Source organism: Cucurbita maxima, unplaced genomic scaffold, assembly GCF_002738345.1.
Source record: "Cucurbita maxima cultivar Rimu unplaced genomic scaffold, Cmax_1.0 Cma_Scf00002, whole genome shotgun sequence".
Taxonomy (NCBI): domain Eukaryota; kingdom Viridiplantae; phylum Streptophyta; class Magnoliopsida; order Cucurbitales; family Cucurbitaceae; genus Cucurbita; species Cucurbita maxima.
Window position 1 is genome coordinate 5,874,314 of NW_019272018.1, and position 18,482 is coordinate 5,892,795.

Here is an 18,482-nt window from a genome sequence, read left to right on the forward strand (position 1 = left end):
AAAATTAACCTTTTTTTTATTATTTTTAATAGTAAAATTTAATTATTTTTTAATCAAATTTAGCTCAAATTTTTATTGGGTGTTAAGCATAGGGCCCAGGGAATGATAAAAATTTGGATTTTTGCTTTATAAAAAGTTGAGCAATGATAGGGAGAGTGTAACAATCCTTTCTTTAATCAATCGTATGGCATGCACGTCGTTCATACTATTCACTATTGTACTTTAATGATTTAAAGAGAAAAATGATACCCATTTCATGTTTCACTCAATGAATTTGATAGCAAATTCAATCAAAAAATAGTTGAAACAGCTTCCCTACAGTGCCGGCGATGGCCGTCAGTTTATTGTATGAAGAAATGTATTCCCAAATCACTCTGTTTTTCTCTTTCATCTGTCAAATCGGAGATGTTCATTTCCATTATGTGTGGACTGTGCAATGTGACCCACTCCCCCTTTTCTCCTTTTAATGTTTTATCTTCTTTCTTTTACCTGAATATCTCACTATCTTATATTTATGCCCCTTTGCGTTCCTATTTCCTCTGTCTTTCCGAAATTATGGGTCGCAAACTTATGTTGTTCTGTGAAGAGAGTGATTTAGTTGGGTGTTGAGGCAGTGAAGTGAAGGGGAGGAAGATGAACCCTTTTAGGCTCAACGTTGAAGAGAGTGTTGAGCTTTTGCGGCATGCTGCTTTCGACAAGGCTTTTCTTTTCTGTTTGGTTCCTCTGTTTTTTGTAGGTTGGGTTTTTTCTTTCTCTAATTGGATTCCGCTGGCTATTGCAGTGTGGGCGACTTTACAGGTAATTCTTCCACTTCTTTACACATAATGTTTGCGACCCAAGAACGTTTTTCTTTTGATCATCATGATTTAATACGATTTCTTGTGAGTAATGAACCGAATGGTGGCCTCTCTTCAGGTTTTGCATAATGGAATTGTTATGACTTGCGAATTCCTATTGTGTAATTTGTATAACTTAGTTTAGCAAAACGAAAAACGCTACAATCCAGCTGGAAGTCTTCTCATTCCTTCTTTACATTCCTAGCTTGAATTCTGTACTTCGTATCGTGAGTTGTTCTCCATGGAAAAGGTTCCACTTTCCACACTCTTATTAGAAATGTTTCGTTCCCTCTTCAACTAACCAAAGAGAGATTTCACAATCCACCCCTGGACTTTCCCTCGGTTTTAACATGCCTGGAGAGGTTTCCACACACTCATAAGACATGTTACGTTTTCTATTCAATCGATATGAGATCTCATAATCCACCCAGCTTGGAGGCAGTGTCCTCGCCAACACATTGCTCAATGCCTGGCTCTGATACCATTTGTAATGGTCAAAGTCCACCCTTAGTAGATATTGTCTTTTTTTAGGCTTTCCCTCCAGATTACAAGCAAGGTTGACTTAGGATTTTCTTCCTATTTTATCAGCCGGAGATAACAAAAGAGGATAAGAGGTGTTCTTGTTTCATATTCAATATTTTTTCATTCCAACTTCAGTTGGTATTGGATTGCTTTCCAGAACTATTAATTTGCAGCAAAGCAATTGGTTTATAATCTTGTGCTTTTTTTTTTCTTGCAGTATGGGAGTTTTCAACGTCAGCTACTAGTAGAGGAATTGAACAAAAAATGGAAGCAAATTGTATTGGACACCTCGGTAATGTTCTTCAATTCAATAGGAGCACCTTCATAACATCCAAAAAAATAGAAAAGATTTTGAAACCCCTGATGGATTTCACTGTTTGAACTGTTATCTCTTACAGCCTACTACACCACTGGAGCACTGTGAATGGTTGAATAAGCTGTTGACCCAAATTTGGCCTAACCACATCAACCAAAAACTTTCATCAAAGTTCTCTACTATTGTTGAGGTGAAACTTTCATCCTTGCTTTCACATGGAAGTGTCTACATAATCTCTCTACTGATATCGACTTTTGAAATTTTATTGCTGCAGAAACGATTGAAGCACCGGAGGTCAAGACTTATTGTAAGTTCTTATTATATTCTATAATGCCTTTTATAGAGTTGATTAGCCTCATCAACGTCCATATTGAGCAATGATCCTTGCAGGAAAGAGTAGAACTATTGGAGTTTTCTCTAGGTTCATGTCCCCCTGGCTTGGGTCTTCGTGGGACACAATGGTCAACATCTGGTAATCAGGTTTGCCTTCTTGTTTCACCTTCCCTCCACAATATTATGAGATCCCATATTGGTTAGAGAGGAAAACGATGTGGAAACTTCTTGCGAGCAGACGCATTTTAAAATTTTGAAGGGAAGCCTGCTAGCGGTGGCCTTGAGCTGTTACAAATATATTATCGCTTTTGTTCGGACATTTGATGTTTGGTCACTTTCTTGTTCACATGTATAGATGGAAGCACATGTTGTCTTAACATTAGAGTTAGTTTTGTTGTCCTGCAAGTTTTGTGCTATCAGTTGACGACCAATACCCGGATACCAAGGTATTTATTGTGCTCTCTGTGTATGCCATTGCAGAAAATCATGCGTTTGGGTTTTGATTGGGACACAAATGAAATGAGTATCATGTTACTTGCCAAATTGGCCATGCCATTTACTGGAACTTGCCGGATTGTTATCAACAGCATTCACTTAAAGGGTGATGTATGTGAAGTACTTTCCTAACCCTTCTTTCCTTACGCATAGAGACTATTTATGAGATTTTATCAAATCATAACGGCAAAATTCTAACTTCAAATAGTTATCGTTCTTGACACAGCTTCTCTTGAGACCAATCTTGGATGGGAGAGCGATTCTGTATTCATTTGTTTATACTCCAGAAGTAAGAATAGGCGTTGCTTTTGGAAGTGGTGGAAGCCAGTCGTTGCCTGCAACAGAGCTACCTGGTGTATCTTCCTGGCTGGTAAAATATCTCATTCCCTTCAAGAAAGGAAAGAACTTTTCAAATGAATACAAGAGGATTTATTTGTTCATACCACATTCTTTTGCAGGTTAAACTTCTAACGGACTTTATAGTAAGGACAATGGTCGAACCTCGACGCCGCTGTTTCCCCTTGCCAGCAGTCGACCTTGGTAAAAAGGCTGTGAGTGGTACAATATATGTGACAGTCATCTCAGCCACCAAGCTTTCCAGGAACAGCTTGAGAGGAAACTCTTCCAGAAAGTCACTGAGTGCTTATATGAACAGTCCACCAGAAGAAACCTTAACTGATGAGGAAGACTTGCAGACATTTGTGGAGGTAGAAATTGATGAGCTAAGTAGAAGAACTACAGTAAGATCAGGCTCCAGCCCTGTATGGAATTCAACATTCAATATGATCTTACATGAAGATACAGGAACTCTTCGGTTCAATCTTTATGAGTCCAACCCAAACCATGTGAAGTATGACTATCTAGCCAGTTGTGAAGTAAAGGTGCTCTCTTGACTATCTATGTTGAACTAACTTAGCTTCAGCTGATTCATTTTCTTTTACATTTTGAACAGATGAAGTACGCTGCTGATGATTCCACAACATTTTGGGCTATAGGATCTGACTCTGAAGTAATAGCAAAGCACTCTGAGTTTTGTGGAAAAGAGGTTGAAATGGTTGTCCCATTTGAAGGCATCGATTGTTGGGAGGTACGATGTTCGTTACTACCTTCCTAATGCCCGAGCTTAGCTCAATTGGTCAAGACATACACCCGTGACCAAAACATCAATGCTTTAACCCGTTTTGCAGTTAACTCTGAAGCTTATAGTTAAAGAGTGGCAATTTTGTGATGGTTCACATAGCTCGCATAATTTCCTTACATCTCAACAATCGGTTAATGGGTCCTCGAACTTTCCTACAAGGACTGGAAGGAAGATTGGCATTACCATTGTAGAAGGAAAAGATCTTAGTTTGAAGGATAAATCTGGGAAATGTGAGACATATGTAAAACTGGAATATGGGAAGGTAAATCTTTAATCTCTTCTTGTATTAAAGTTTAAGAATAGGAACAAAAACAAAGAACATGAGAAGTATACTCAGCAGACTTCCTTTCAGGCTCTCCGCAAAACAAGAACTGCTATGTCTTTCAATCCTAATTGGAATCAAAAGTTTGAGTTTGATGAGATTGGAGGTGGTGAATACCTGAAGATAAAATGCTTTGGTGTGGATGTATTCGGAGATGAAAATATGGGTACTGCACGAGTAAATCTGGAAGGAGTTCATGAAGGAATAGCCAGGGATGTATGGATCCCCCTAGAAAAAGTAAATTCTGGAGAACTAAGGCTTCTGATAGAGGCAGTCAAGTTGGATGACTATGAAGGATCAAGGGTATGGTTCATAATGTTTTTCTGGTTTCATGTGGAAAATATAAACTGGGTTTGCATAACAATCGTTTTCTACTTTCAGGGTTCAAACACAATCTCCAATAATGGTTGGATTGAACTTGGTATCATAGAAGCTAAAGACTTGGTTGCTGCTGATATTGGAGGAACGAGCGATCCTTATGTGAGAGTGCAATATGGAAACTTGAAGAAACGAACTAAGGTTTGAGAAACTAAATATTGTGTTAAGGAATCACGAATCTCCACGATGATATAATATTGTCCATTTTGAGCACAAGGCCTCAAACCAATGAAGATATATTTCTTTCTTAGTGTAGCCCGATCTCTTCTGTTGCTATCAGTTTTTGTTGATGGGATGTGTTGCAGGTTATTTTCAAAACTTTAAATCCTCATTGGAATCAGACCTTAGAGTTCCCTGATGATGGAAGTCCTTTGCTGTTGCATGTGAAAGACCACAATGCTTTGCTACCCACATCGAGCATAGGCGACTGTGTTGTGGAGTATCAAAGATTGCCTCCAAACCAAATGGCTGACAAATGGATACCTCTTCAAGGGGTGAAAAGGGGAGAGATCCATATCCAAATCACAAGAAAAGTCCCTGATCTAGAGAAAGAGAAAAGATGCAGTTTAGATTCTGAATCATCTTTTACCAAGGCACATCAAGTTTCAAGTCAGGTGATGAATCATCCCTTCTTCCATCATTACTTCCAAGCTCAATAGGCGCGGTCTTAAAGACCGAACCCGGTTTAGATTTTAGTTATGAATGTGACTTTCATTCCCTGTGTTCTTTAGATGAAGCAAACAATCAGCAAGTTTCAGACTTTGATCGAGGATGTTAATCTCGACGAGCTTTCGGCGTGCTTGAGCGAACTAGAAAGCCTGGAGGAAGTGCAAGAGGAATACATACAACAGCTTGAAACAGAACAAACGCTTCTGATAAATAAGATGAAGGAGCTTGGCCAGGAAATTCTTAATTCTTATTCACTTAGTAGGAGATGTTCTTGAGTGTTCTTCAGATACGTACATACATAGCTCTGTAAGATTCATGAGATTTTAAAGGTAATGCATTTCCATCACACTAAGCTTATTGTAACTTATAAAATGTACAGTTGTTTCCCTTTGGTGTTGAGCTCAGCAAAGAGCACAGGACTGACCACATATTTATCTTAATTAAAAAATATTTGTTATTTTAAATAATTTGGCTTAAATAAAAACTAATTATTGTATTTTTTACTAACATATATAATTTTATCTTATTTCCAAAAAATGGGTGAAGAAAGAAAAAAAAACTAACAAATATAATATTTGTTATTAAAAATTTAAATGATATTTAAAAAATCCATTTAAAAAAAAAAAAAAACCCGGCAAAACCTTTTACGGAGTAATCTTATCCATCTTCTCTCGGTTGAAGCTTCTCTCCACTCTGCTAGCGCAGCCCTCAAGTTTCTTCCTTTTTCGGCTTCCAATGCCGGGCGAAGGTAGAGTAACTGTGAATTTCAATCCAAATTGTTGATTAAAGCTTGCGGAAATGGCTTTCGCAACTGCCAAACTATCGGAATTGCCATTGAAGAACTCACTTCCACTGTCCTCTCACTCGCGTACGCTTCTCTCAAACCCGAATTTTTCTTTTCAGATTCCAAGAACATTTTCTTCTCTCAGAACTCCCACTGAGCATAGCGGCAAGAGAAACCCTAAAACCTCGCAGAAGTCTGGACCCTCTTCTTCTTCTTCTTCTTCTTCTTCTTCTTGGGTTTCCAGGTGGCCTTCTGGGAGCTCTCGGAATGATCGGAAAGTTGAGAAGAAGGTAGCCGATACGACACGAGATGATCGAACCGATCGAGCACAGAATCAGACGGAGTACTTGGATAAGAACAAAGGGCAGAGTTCAATTGAGCGAATTGTTCTTCGCTTACGAAATTTAGGGATAGGATCAGATGATGAGGAGGAGAAGGAGGAGGATGAAGAGGATAATGAATTGGATTCTCTCGAGGCAATGCTGGTGACTGGGAAGGAAAAACTGGGGGATTTACTTCAACGTGAATGGATTCGACCGGATGGCACATTGGATTCGAATATGGATGGGGAGGATGATATGGTTTTACCATGGGAGAGAGAGGAGGACAGGGGGGAAGAGGTGGAGGGTGGAAGCGGGTTGAAAAGGAGAAAGATGAAGGCTCCGACGTTAGCTGAATTGACAATTGAAGATGAGGAGCTGAGGCGGCTGAGGAGAATGGGGATGTTTATTAAAGAGCGGATTAATATACCGAAAGCAGGGATTACACAGGCAGTGCTGGAGAAGATTCATTTGAAATGGAGGAAGGAGGAGTTGGTGAGGCTTAAGTTCCATGAGGAGCTTGCACATGATATGAAGACAGCGCACGAGATTGTAGAGGTTTGTTACTGAATTTGATTCTTTCTTTGCGGATTTCTCATGATATGTATTCTAGTCTACTTTGTGTAAATAAACACTCGAATGAAGGCTCACTAAACATACAAATTCACATAAACTTCAATTGTGAGACTATTGGTCCACAGGGTTGGAAATTTGGGATTGGATTGATGTGTGGAAACATGTTTTCTTGAACTGATATCTCGAGGTAGAATGAGAGATGGGTATTTTAATGTTTCTCTGGTTCTGCCTAATAAACAGAACTTCATATTGTAGCACCTTCTATCTTGTTCTTGGTTTTTGTTAATGAATGCATGGAGCATGTAACTAATTACATGGTGTGGTGGCCAGCGACGAACTGGAGGATTGGTTCTTTGGAGGTCTGGAAGTGTTATGGTAGTTTACCGTGGTAGTAACTATGAAGGGCCATCTAAAACTAAACCCCCTGCAACGGAGGGGGATGCGGTATTCATCCCGGATGTTTCTTCTGCTGCCACTTCGACAACAAGTGGCAATGTTGCCGTTTCAGCTCCGGAGAAGGCTAAGTTGCCTATTGGGGCACCGAAGTCTAATGAGGCCATGTCGGAGGAAGAGGCTGAATACAACCAACTAATAGGTGGTTTAGGTCCTCGTTTTGTTGAATGGTGGGGCACAGGAGTTCTTCCTATTGATGCTGATCAGCTTCCTCCTACTGTTCCCGGTTACAAAACACCGTTCAGGCTTCTCCCAACAGGAATGCGGTCCCGACTGACCAATGCAGAGATGACTCAAATGAGGAAACTTGCAAAATCCCTACCATGTCATTTTGCCCTTGGTACGTTTTCATGTCCTCTAATTTTGTTGCACGACTCTGTTACGAAAATAGTATTTGGTGAATAGTATTTGGTGAAGATTTTCGTCTAAATCCTTACATGCAGGGAGAAACAGGAACCATCAGGGCTTGGCAGTTGCTATACTTAAACTTTGGGAAAAGAGCCTAGTAGCTAAAATTGCTGTTAAAAGAGGTATACAGAATACCAATAATAAACTCATGGCTGAGGAGATAAAGGTGCCTTTCATGTTTCTTCTTTTTTCTCCTCCTTTTTATTTTTTCGTATGATGAATTCGATTCCTTTTTTAGCAGAAGTTGAGAACAAAAATCTCATGTTACTCAGAAACCCTTTGACCTTTGATGTACCTGGAGTCCTAGAAGGGATCATATGTCGTCTCTATAAAATTATATGGCCAGCCTGTTGGTTTTCTCTATAATCATTTATATTTTACTTACTCGCGTTACATATTCTAGATCTAGACTGAGTTATTTGTGTATTAGTATCATTTCACTATAAGGTTTATCTACAATGCAGAACTTAACAGGAGGTGTGCTACTGTTGAGAAATAAATATTTTATCGTCATATACCGTGGGAAGGATTTTCTCCCAACAAGTGTAGCCACAGCTTTGGCAGAAAGGCAGGAATTAACGAAACACATTCAAGATGTGGAAGAGAAAACTCGAAGTAAAGTGGTCGAAGCAACTTCATCGAGCACTGATGGACAGGCACCTGCAGGTACTTTGGCTGAATTCTATGAGGCTCAGTCCCGATGGGGAAGGGAAATATCTGCGGAAGACCGTGAAAGAATGATTGAAGAAAGCTCCAGAGCAAAAACTGAAAGACTTATCAGACGAATCGAACATAAGCTTGGTGTTGTAAGTACTATCGATTTTATTCTGTCCCAGAATATTGGACTGCTGATATTATCTTGTGTTGCTCTTCTCATAGAATAATCAATTTTGATCTTTTGACAACTTGATGGTTAGGCCCAAGCAAAGAAACTTAGAGCAGAAAAGTTGTTATCTAAAATTGAAGCGTCCATGATCCTCTCTAGCCCTGATGATGACCAAGAAACAATAACAGAAGAGGAACGGGTCATGTTTCGGAGGGTTGGGTTACGAATGACCGCTTATTTACCTATAGGTGAGCAAAATTAATTTGAAAATAGATACATATCAATGAAGAAATTCTAAATTCTTATAAAACAATCATGATTTTCCAGGCATTCGCGGTGTCTTTGATGGTGTTGTTGAAAATATGCATTTACATTGGAAGCATAGGGAACTTGTGAAGTTGATTAGCAAGCAAAAGACACTTGCTTTTGTGGAAGAAACGGCAAGGTTGTTAGCGTATGAGAGCGGCGGAATACTAGTTTCAATAGATAGAGTTCCAAAAGGATATGCCCTTATTTACTATCGAGGAAAGAATTATCGTCGACCCATCGCCTTGAGGCCAAGAAACTTGCTTACAAAGGCAAAAGCATTAAAGCGTTCGGTGGCCATGCAGCGTCATGAGGTTTCATTTTGTCTATTACTTTATATGTTTGGTGTTAATCATCCATGAATCCCTGATATACACCTTGTATCATCCTTCTGAAATTGTGTAGGCTCTCAGTCAGCATATATCTGAACTCGAGAAGAACATAGAGCAAATGAAGAAAGACATTGTAAGTTGGAAATTTTCTAACTCCGCAGAGCATTGTCTTCCAATCAAAGTAACATAGGACTATTATTTATAGATGAGTAAAATGTAGGAGTTTCTTGTATGATCATGTAGCTATTAGAACTTTGAATTTTCTGTATGCGTGGATTGTGTTCAACAGTGTAGCTCGCACGGCATGGGGTGGGCTGTGGCTTTAGCACCACAAACTGACCCCACCCCAAATAAAATAATATACTTTCACGGATCACCTTATCTTTTGTTTGATATCATTGTTCATTGCCAATCGTAGGGCATCACCGAAGATTCAGAGGACGAGAGGAACGGGTCGTCTCAGGATGGACCTGTCTCAGAGTCTTTCCAAGTGAGTTTCCGACTGCTATTTTCCTATATAAAAATTGAATAGAAGGAAGTGTGTGGTAAAAGTACGCATTATGATCTGAAGGATGAGGAAGCATCTTTGTCCGCATTTTCGGATGATGAGAATGACGAAGATAGCGAGTACGAAGAGGATGAAGATTTTGATTTTTCCGACTCAGAAGACACTGATGATCCAGTGAACTAAGTAGGGAGAGCATTTTCAATTTGTGAACTCATGGAGTTTTCTTATTGCATTTGCATATTTCAGGTACTGCATTCTTTCCCTTAAATCATGTTGTTTAATTGCCAATGATCATGCTACATTAGGTGCTGGATATCTGATTCTTGTAATGTGAGATTACTTTTAAAACATTTCTCTGGAGATTGTTACCTTTTGTGGTACAGTTCAGTCTAGGATTTATCTCCATGTTAAAGAGTTGAGTTTAATCACATCCATAGTTCTTCGTTTCTCTAATACTTTTGAACCTCCTTGTTTTGTTTCCTCAACCAGGTCGAATGATGTGGAACGTGTCAACCCTGGACTCGGTGTCGCCTAAGTCAACGCAAAAAAATTTCGTTGCCATTTTCCATTGAAAGCTGGTTGCAAAAGTGTTCCTGCTAACTTATAAGAAGCCCTCCATCATTTGCTTCAAGTTCTAGCCCATATGGGTTTGATCTTTCCTTTTATTTTCATGTAGATTCGATGCGGATAACTTCCCTCTTCTGCAGCTCTAATAGTATACTTTTTACTCAACAAAATGCAAGATCCATATATGAATTCAGCCAATGGCCCAATTTTTTCATCCTAATTCTTGACCAATATCTGGTTCATGCCACTTCCAAATGGTTTATTGTGTATGTGCTACTCTAGTTTTGTTCAACAGGTTCATAAAGTAGGATCAAAGAGCCAATTTGGGTTCTTTGTTTGACCAGTTCTTAATAATTGAGAGCTAGAGAATTTTTTCTTCTTCTTTTTTTTATTTTTCACGTTGAAAAAGTACATATTTCGAGATTTTCTCGGTAGAAGAATAATCATCTTTGTAATAGTATAATCATAGAGTGAAAGTTTGAAATGTTAGAAGAATAATCATCTTTGTGATGTCGGTATTTGAATGAGCTCGTAATAAGAGGAAATAGTTAAGTTTAGGATTCCTCCTAAAAAAGCTTTCAACCATGCAATACAATTGCACATGGTACCTACATGGCTATTTTTATTTTTTTAAAACATTGATGGAAATATTCTATGGATGTATGGGCCACTATGCATGTGTGAATTGAGTTAATGCAATGTGAAAGCCAAAAGTCAAACAATTAGGTTTTACTTTTGGAACTTCTTATTCATAGGGTTTAGAAAGTCAACTCTTTATGTTCGATACATGATATGTAAAACTCTCGGTCAATTACTTTGAAAAATACACATCTCCCCAACAAAAAAAACCTTTGAAAAAAATCAAAATATGGATAATCTCAATGTAATGACACTTGATGACTCCCAGTATTTTCCTACAATATGTCATATTACTTACTTTTCGAGAATCCGAAATCTGGATTATGCACCTGATAGCCTCGCTTTTAAGAGTGAAAACTATCTCCTACAAACCAACACGAGTCCTTCTAGCATATTTTGTTCTCACTCACATGCATCTTAGGAAAACCAACACAAGTCCCATAGAATTGCTCCAAGAACGCTTAACAATAATGTTCCAATGGTTGAGCCCCTAAAAAGGAAGATGCACCTTATTGATATAGGTAGTACGTTTCAATTCTTTTAAGCCTTTCTTCAGAATAACTCTCATTTGGATGCATTTGTATGCACTCTTAGTTCATTCACATACCCCTCCTTACTCGAGTATCACAAACTATTCAACAAAATCATATATTTAAAATTTTATATATGCAAGAAATTTCATAACATTTGGATGTTTGGTCACTCATTTTCAAATCATATACAAAACCAAGTTCATTGACACCATATCAGATTCTAAATTTTACAGTCCTTAAAACTTTTATTTATTCATTCATTTTGTTATGATCTCTCTAGTTTATGAATCAAATCTAATTAATATTTGTTTCTAATATCCACTAGATTAAGTTTTGGCAGATTATAACCTACAAGGATGGGTATACATATCATGTCAAGATTGGATTAACAAAGACTAAATAGAAGCATTATACAAATGGAGGTCAAATATAAGCACATAACAAGATGGGTTGAATTTGAAACAAAAGGACTTGGGGTTTCTCCCCAAACCCTTAACACTGAAATGGATTTTGGTTCAACATCAACATCAACATACAACATTTTCAACGAAACCCTAAAACTTCACATTCAAATTACATATACCTAAACTTCCCTTATTGATCTCACATATTACAAAGAGCGTTAATTAGCGTGGCATTTTCACCAGAGGGAGTCCAAGTTCAATGGTTGCTCCTGTTGTTGCTGCTGCTGCTGCTGCTGCTGCTGCTGCGGAGACTCGAAAACTTTGGAAGAAGAAGAAGAAGCTTGGAAGCTCAAATGGTTAGTTCCAAATTGAGAATGGTTCATGGTTCTAAGTTGCAATGCCTTGAGAAGAAGGGAATTCATTGAAAGATTTGAAGTTAGAAGATTGGGATTAGGTGGCCATGATGAAAGTGAAGGAAGAGTGCTAATTGAAGCTGTTTGGTCATTCATTGGTGCACCCCAATTCATGTTCATGTTCATGTTGTTGGTTTCATATGCTTGAGCTGAAACATTATTGGTGAAATTACAAGACGACCCATTGAAATTTGATAATTCAATATCTCCAAATTCATTCACAATTGAGTTTGTATCACATGGAGATGAAGGACAAGGCTGAGAGGACGATGATTGCTGTGGCTTTTTTGGTGGATTTTGCTTCTGAAACACCCTGCAAACTACCCATTCTTCCTAGGAAAAAGTACGAAAAGTTCTCTTTATAATCAAATAAATTACAAGAATATGGAAATAGTAATAAATGAAAATATCATATAGTAAACTATAATTTAGTACTACGAACCTTGGAAGGCTTGAAAAAATGGTTGTTTTCGAGGCGGTATTCGTGCATAACCCAATTACTTTTCTCGCCTCTAGGGGCTCTTCCCTGGTAAAAGACAAGGGTTTTTTTCATTCCAACCAACGCACCACCTCCAAAGATTTCCTTGTCCTTTCCTGTTGTCTTCCAATAGCCAGCTTCTGTGGCTCGATTTGTTCGAAGCCCTGTTGGATACTTTCGATCTCTCAAGCTGAAAAAGTACCATTCTTTCTCTCCCATCGAAGCTTTGGCTGAATCATACAAAAACACGATGAAACACTTCCGAATCGAGACAATTCGGGTTTAGGAAAAGTAACCCAACTCATCCCAACTCTTATAATTTGAGTTGAGTTGGTCCGGGTTGTCGGGTTAGATGTACACCCCTATCTAAAACGCTAGAAATGTAATATAATATACCTGGGAGATCCCAAGGCTCGTTCTTGTTGAGATCGACGACCGCAATTACTTTAGAGGTAAAAGAAGAATCAGAAATCTTTTGAGTGAGGTAATAAGAAATGAGTTCTTCATCAGTAGGGTGGAATCTGAATCCAGGAGGGAGATTATCATCCATTGAAGAACGCTATCGATTCTTTTCGTGTCGTCGGGTTTTTAAGAAGAAGAAGAAGCTTTGAAACTCGAAGCGAGATGGGGTTATAAATGGGTGAGATGATAATTCTGAAGAGCCTTGAAGAAGAAGCTGGGAAGCGGCAGCCATTACCAAGACTGTACTTTTATCTTGTTTATTACAGCTAACACTTTGACAAAGATATGCATGGAAATATGAGGTTTTTTTTTTCTACGGCTAACAAATGACCAAAATGCCATTGATTTGCATGAACAAAGTATAATGGGTACCTGGTATTTGAGGTATAAAGAGTATAAAATCCAAATTCCAACCACCTTTACCCATTCTTACCCACCCAACACCCTAAAAGCTAAACCTCAAATACGCTGAATCGGACCGTTCATTAATTATATTAATCTACGTATCGAGATACTCTCATGTAAAATGATATTGCTAAACAAGAAGTAAGTACTTACTCGAGGATCGAGCTCAATTTAAAATGCAATCCGAGAGGTATAAGAAGATTTGTTTATCTCGTATTCGCATTGACATTGGACTCATTATAATTTTGAAACGGTTTAATTAGCGTATATATAAATAAGGTTATATTAAGGGAAGTAGTTAAAAGGGTGACCAAACCAAATGCAAATCTCTGGGTTTCTCTCTAATTTCATTCCTAACTACAACTTTCAACGTATTACGTAATCAAAATCTCTTACGCTTTCTAGAAACTCACCCACGTGTGTATTTATTCAAATTCTCTCTCTTTTTCACTTAATTAAGTATTTAATTAAATCTTTGAACCATTTAATGATAAAGTTGTATTAATAAACATTTTGTGTAGGACTTTAGTCACACACTCTTTTGGTACATTAATACATTATGTTAACGTGAAATTGGGTTTTAAGGAGGAATTACGATGCTAAACATATGAATTAAGAGATTATAATACATTAATCGTCAACTTAAACCCTTTTTATGTCAACTCAATATTCATGTAGTGATGATTATGAGTGTTTAAAGTTTCACACTTTAGTCATCAAATCAGAAATTCAGAGATGAGCATACAAACAAGTGAGAAGAAACCTTAGTGGCAAAGCTTAGAACAAGCTTCAAACAAATGTGTAACCGCTCAAGTTAGTAGACACGTTTCAAAATCGTGAGACTGACAACGATATGTAATGGGTCAAACTAGACAATATTTGTTAGCAGTGAGCTTGAACTGTTATAAATGGTATTAGAGCCAGACAACATGCGGTGTGCCAGCGTCCCACACCGAGCAGTATGCTAGCATCCCACATTGGGTGGTTTCAATGCCAAACACTGAGCAGTGTACCTGCGAGGATGCTCGCCCCTAAAGGAGGTGGATTGTGAGATCCGACATTGGATAGTTTTAGAGCCAAACACTAGGTGTTGTGTCAGCGAGGATGTTGGCCCCCTAGTGTGAGATCTCACATTGGATGGTATAGAGCCAGACACCGGGCGTTGTGCCAGTGAGAACTCTGGCTCCCAAATGTGGTAGATTGTGAGATCCTGCATTAGATGGTATCAGAGCCAGACACCGACCGTTAGGCCAACAAAAACGTTGGCCTCTAAAGGAGATGAATTTTGAGATCCCACATTGGTGGGAGAGGGGAACAAGACATTCTTCCTTATAAGAGTATGAAAACCTCTCTCTAATAGATGCGTTTTAAAATTGTAAGGCTGACGACGATACATAACAGACCAAAGTAGACAATATTTGCAGTGTGTTAGTGTTCGAGGGATGCATCTTTTTTTGTTGGAGCCCCTTGGAGATTATAGCCTCATTTATAGGGTTAAAGATGAGATTTTGAAGCAAGGAAATGGACAAAAACAAAAAGATGATAGGCATGAGATATAAAAAGCAACCAAAGTATATATGAATCCATTTGTGTTTTGCTTTTTGAATAGAATTTGTGAGAGATGGTTCTTTGCCTTTTCCTTTTGATTTTGAAGAAGGGAGTACTTAGGAGATGATGTTAGACCAATAATCAACACCAACAAAAATGCAATATTGGCCTAAACAACAACAACAACAACAACAAGCAGCAGAAGAAGAAGCTGTTCTAAGGCTATTCTACAATCTCTCCACCTCCTTCTTCCTTCTTTTCTTCTTCATCTCCTTCTCCTCCATTTTACTTTTCAAATTCCTCCACTTCCTGGGCACCCCTTTATTCCCAAGGTCATCACTTTCATCATCAAATATCCAATTTTCCACTTTTATGATACCACCATCATCATCACTCCCATCTCTATCTATCATATTATATATTTGTTGATATCAATGTTTTGTTTGCAGAAATGAGTATGAATATGAATACAACTTCTCATCCGAGGAGGAGGAGGAGGAGGAGGAAGAAGAAGGATATGGCAACGGAATCCACGGCGAGACTGGAACAGTGTCGTACCTCGACGAAGAAGCCGAAACTCGGATGAGTCGGTGGCAAAGGCAGCTTCCAGATGAAGAAGAAGAAGTATTGCTCACTGACTTGGAGGAGCCCTGGATTATGGACTCCACAGACCCTGATGGCCAAACCACTACCAATAGCTCAGTTTATGAGTCTCCTCAAGCCTTAGAACAACATCAATATCATCAACACCAAGATGAAGAGGAAGAGGAAGACCACCAGATGCCAGAACAACTTAAGGTCAGTCTTATAAATTTTATAAATACCGTGAAATCCCACATCGGAATGCGGAAATCTCTCTCTAACAGACACGGTTACAAAATCGGTGACAATATCTAGTACCGATAGGCTTAGGCTATTACAAAATGTTTGTATTCTTATCTTTTCAATGGAATGCAGGGTTCATTGGAGGAAGATAAAAGAAGAGGAGATGAAAATAGGAAGAAGGAGGAGGAAGTTAAAAAGGTTAATGAAAATGAGAAATATTTGGTATTTGCAGCAACTAAAATGGTTAAAAAAGAAGAAGAAGAGATATTTGGGGATTCATGCACCGTTGGATCAACTTCAAAGAGTTCATCAGAGTGGAGAAGCTCAATAAACTGTAGAGATTCTGGCACTGATGATCCATTTTCTTCTTCTTCAAGGAGGAGCTGCCCCAAATGGGAATCCTACACTGTTTTCCAGAAATATGATGAAGAAATGATGTTTCTTCACAGAATCACAGCCCAAAAGCTTCATGAAACAGGTCATTATTCAATCTTACTTTATTGTCTTTAAAAAAATCCAAGCTTTATCATAACCCAATTCCCATCAAATTCCACACAGAATCACTCAGATTAATTCAAATGTGTCCAAGATCAGTATCAGAGAGGATTGTTCATAAGTTATCAACCATTAACAAGAAGCCTTCACATCATGTAAAGCAAAATCCTTATCAAGAACTGGAGGCTGCTTATGTGGCACAAATTTGCTGGACATGGGAGGCTCTTAACTGGAACTATAACAACTTTGTCAACAAGAAATTGGGTTCTAATTGTAAGACAGATTTGGACACTGGATGTCCAGCCAAACTCGCTCAACAGTTTCAACAGTTTCAAGTTCTTCTTCAGCGTTATATCGAGAATGAGCCTTACGACCACGGCCGTCGCCCTGAGATCTATGCTCGTATGAGACGTTTGGCTCCTAATTTGCTCCAAGTCCCTGAATTTATAGGTACACTCTTTTTGCTTTTTTTTTTTTTTCCTTCCGAACCAATTTACGAAATAATCATGCGTTTATAAGTAAAGAATACATCTTCATTGGTAAAACTGCGAGAGCTTTGCTCAAAATGGACAAATACCATACTATTGTGGAGATTCGTGATTGCTAACATTAATTCTTAACCATTCTTTCAAAAAAGTTGATTTTTTTGTGTACAATATTTAATGAATGAGTAGATGACACACACTATGCATCTTTTAATTTAATATAAACAAAGCATATGAGAAAGTGAGTATGAATTGATGTGTTCTTAGCATGAAAGCCAACTTCTTTTTGTGGTTTGCTTTATTAAAGTAATTGATTAAAGTAATGAAGTGATTTAGCAATGTGAAAGGATTTAAATGTTTTGAAGATTCAGATGAAGAACAAAAGGAAGATGGTTCAAGAATATCCTCACACTCATTTCAAATGATAATGGAAGAAGGAATAAGAACATACATGAATTTCCTGAAAGCAGATAAAGAGAAACCCTCTCAAATTGTAGCTTCATTTTTCAAGAGGAAAAACAAGGGTTCAGTTGATCCAAATCTCCTCCAACTCATGAACAAAGTTAACCAAAAAGTAAGCTCATTTTTACATTATAAAAAAAAACTCTCCCTTTATTCTTTTACTCAAAACAATAACCCTTTTGAACAAAATTTGCAGAAGACGAAAAAGCTTAAACACCTTCGTCGTGCTGGGAAGTGCTTGAGGAGGAAACGGAAGATGGGAGTCGAGGAAGAAATGGAGATTTTGATGGGTCTTATAGACCTAAAAGTGGTGTCTAGGGTTTTGAGAAGCGCAGATATAATAAACGAACAACAACTCCATTGGTGCGAGGCGAAAATGAGGAAAGTTCGGATTTTGGATGGGAAACTTCATAGAGATTCCTCACCTATTTTTTTCCCACCTCATTGATGAATTAAAGGTATTTTTGTTGGTTTGGTGAGTCATCCATGGAGGAAAGTGACTGTGTTGGGAGAAACCCTTTTGAAAAAAGTTGAATATGTGAAAGGATCAAGAAATTAAAGTAAAGCATATGAGGAATTTTATGGTTTGGAGATATGATTTTGTATCACTTGGAAAGTGAAGCAACAAGGATGGGGACAAATTCAAAAGCTTTCATTTTTGCCTTATAACTTTAGCTTTTAACTTCAAAAGAAGAGAGCAGCCTGATGGCTTGCTTAATCTTCCTCTATTATATTCAATGGATTGTGTTCGAATAAATCTCCATTTTCATGTACTTCTTTCTCCTTTACAACGGTTTTAGGAAATGAGACGAAATAACTATAACTCGACAAATTTTTTCTAAAAAAATAAAAAATATAGCCACGAGAATTTGTGCTTAAAGGGTCTTTTAAAAGTTTTCTAGTTGACCTCTTTTAATATTTTTATTATATTTTATAAAAAGTTTCTTAATTAAAAAATAATGAGAAGAAAATGAACTCCACCAAATGGGCCTCACTCACGGCCCATGGGATATTATTGGGCTTAGAAACGTAAAAGGCCCATCAACTCCATGCAAAACACAAAACCCCATTTATCTCTAATGGCCAAATTTCCGTTTTATTTTGCTTTTTAATATTCACACGTAATGCCAATAAGATAACGACAAAATAAAAAAAGGGCGGATTATTAGGAAAAAAATTAAATAAATTTATAAAAAAAAAAAAAAAAAAAAAAAAAAAAAAAAAAAAAAAAAAAAAAAAAA

General features: G+C 37.8%; 4 protein-coding genes across 8 annotated transcripts; 3 read left to right on the forward strand and 1 right to left on the reverse strand.

Annotated features, from left to right (window-relative positions):
• The first annotated feature begins 418 nt into the window (after positions 1–418).
• Positions 419–5,398, forward strand: LOC111496125 (synaptotagmin-5-like). Of its 4 annotated transcripts, none has more exons than XM_023146424.1 (14): positions 419–798; positions 1,576–1,650; positions 1,757–1,864; positions 1,949–1,981; positions 2,065–2,154; positions 2,488–2,622; positions 2,729–2,872; positions 2,961–3,383; positions 3,455–3,589; positions 3,690–3,905; positions 3,984–4,268; positions 4,347–4,484; positions 4,649–4,957; positions 5,075–5,398. In XM_023146424.1, exons 1-14 carry the CDS (start codon positions 634–636, stop codon positions 5,285–5,287), a joined length of 2,469 nt encoding a protein of 822 aa, XP_023002192.1. In that variant the 5' UTR covers positions 419–633; the 3' UTR covers positions 5,288–5,398. The 4 variants fall into 4 exon arrangements, with proteins under 4 accessions (XP_023002192.1, XP_023002210.1, XP_023002202.1 ...); XM_023146442.1 differs by having other exon boundaries at positions 421–798; positions 3,996–4,268; XM_023146434.1 differs by having other exon boundaries at positions 421–798; positions 2,488–2,613.
• A 254-nt stretch (positions 5,399–5,652) lies between these two features.
• On the forward strand, positions 5,653–10,339 carry LOC111496115 (CRM-domain containing factor CFM3, chloroplastic/mitochondrial-like). The gene is made up of 10 exons (XM_023146412.1): positions 5,653–6,674; positions 7,023–7,485; positions 7,589–7,719; positions 8,018–8,359; positions 8,471–8,627; positions 8,707–8,999; positions 9,091–9,150; positions 9,436–9,507; positions 9,589–9,771; positions 10,015–10,339. The coding sequence occupies exons 1-9, from the start codon at positions 5,811–5,813 to the stop codon at positions 9,706–9,708; spliced, it is 2,502 nt and encodes an 833-aa protein (XP_023002180.1). The 5' UTR covers positions 5,653–5,810; the 3' UTR covers positions 9,709–9,771; positions 10,015–10,339.
• Positions 10,340–11,719: 1,380 nt separating this feature from the next.
• On the reverse strand, positions 11,720–13,220 carry LOC111496157 (NAC domain-containing protein 100). The gene is made up of 3 exons (XM_023146485.1): positions 12,956–13,220; positions 12,524–12,789; positions 11,720–12,414 (listed from the first exon to the last, which is right to left on the reverse strand). The coding sequence occupies exons 1-3, from the start codon at positions 13,107–13,109 to the stop codon at positions 11,905–11,907; spliced, it is 930 nt and encodes a 309-aa protein (XP_023002253.1). The 5' UTR covers positions 13,110–13,220; the 3' UTR covers positions 11,720–11,904.
• Positions 13,221–15,013: 1,793 nt separating this feature from the next.
• LOC111496143 lies at positions 15,014–17,784 on the forward strand. 2 transcript variants are annotated; one of them, XM_023146473.1, is made up of 6 exons: positions 15,014–15,306; positions 15,424–15,772; positions 15,932–16,277; positions 16,358–16,744; positions 17,151–17,353; positions 17,438–17,784. In XM_023146473.1, exons 1-6 carry the CDS (start codon positions 15,131–15,133, stop codon positions 17,687–17,689), a joined length of 1,713 nt encoding a protein of 570 aa, XP_023002241.1. In that variant the 5' UTR covers positions 15,014–15,130; the 3' UTR covers positions 17,690–17,784. The 2 variants fall into 2 exon arrangements, with proteins under 2 accessions (XP_023002241.1, XP_023002233.1); XM_023146465.1 differs by having other exon boundaries at positions 15,016–15,306; positions 17,145–17,353.
• The last annotated feature ends 698 nt before the right edge of the window (positions 17,785–18,482 follow it).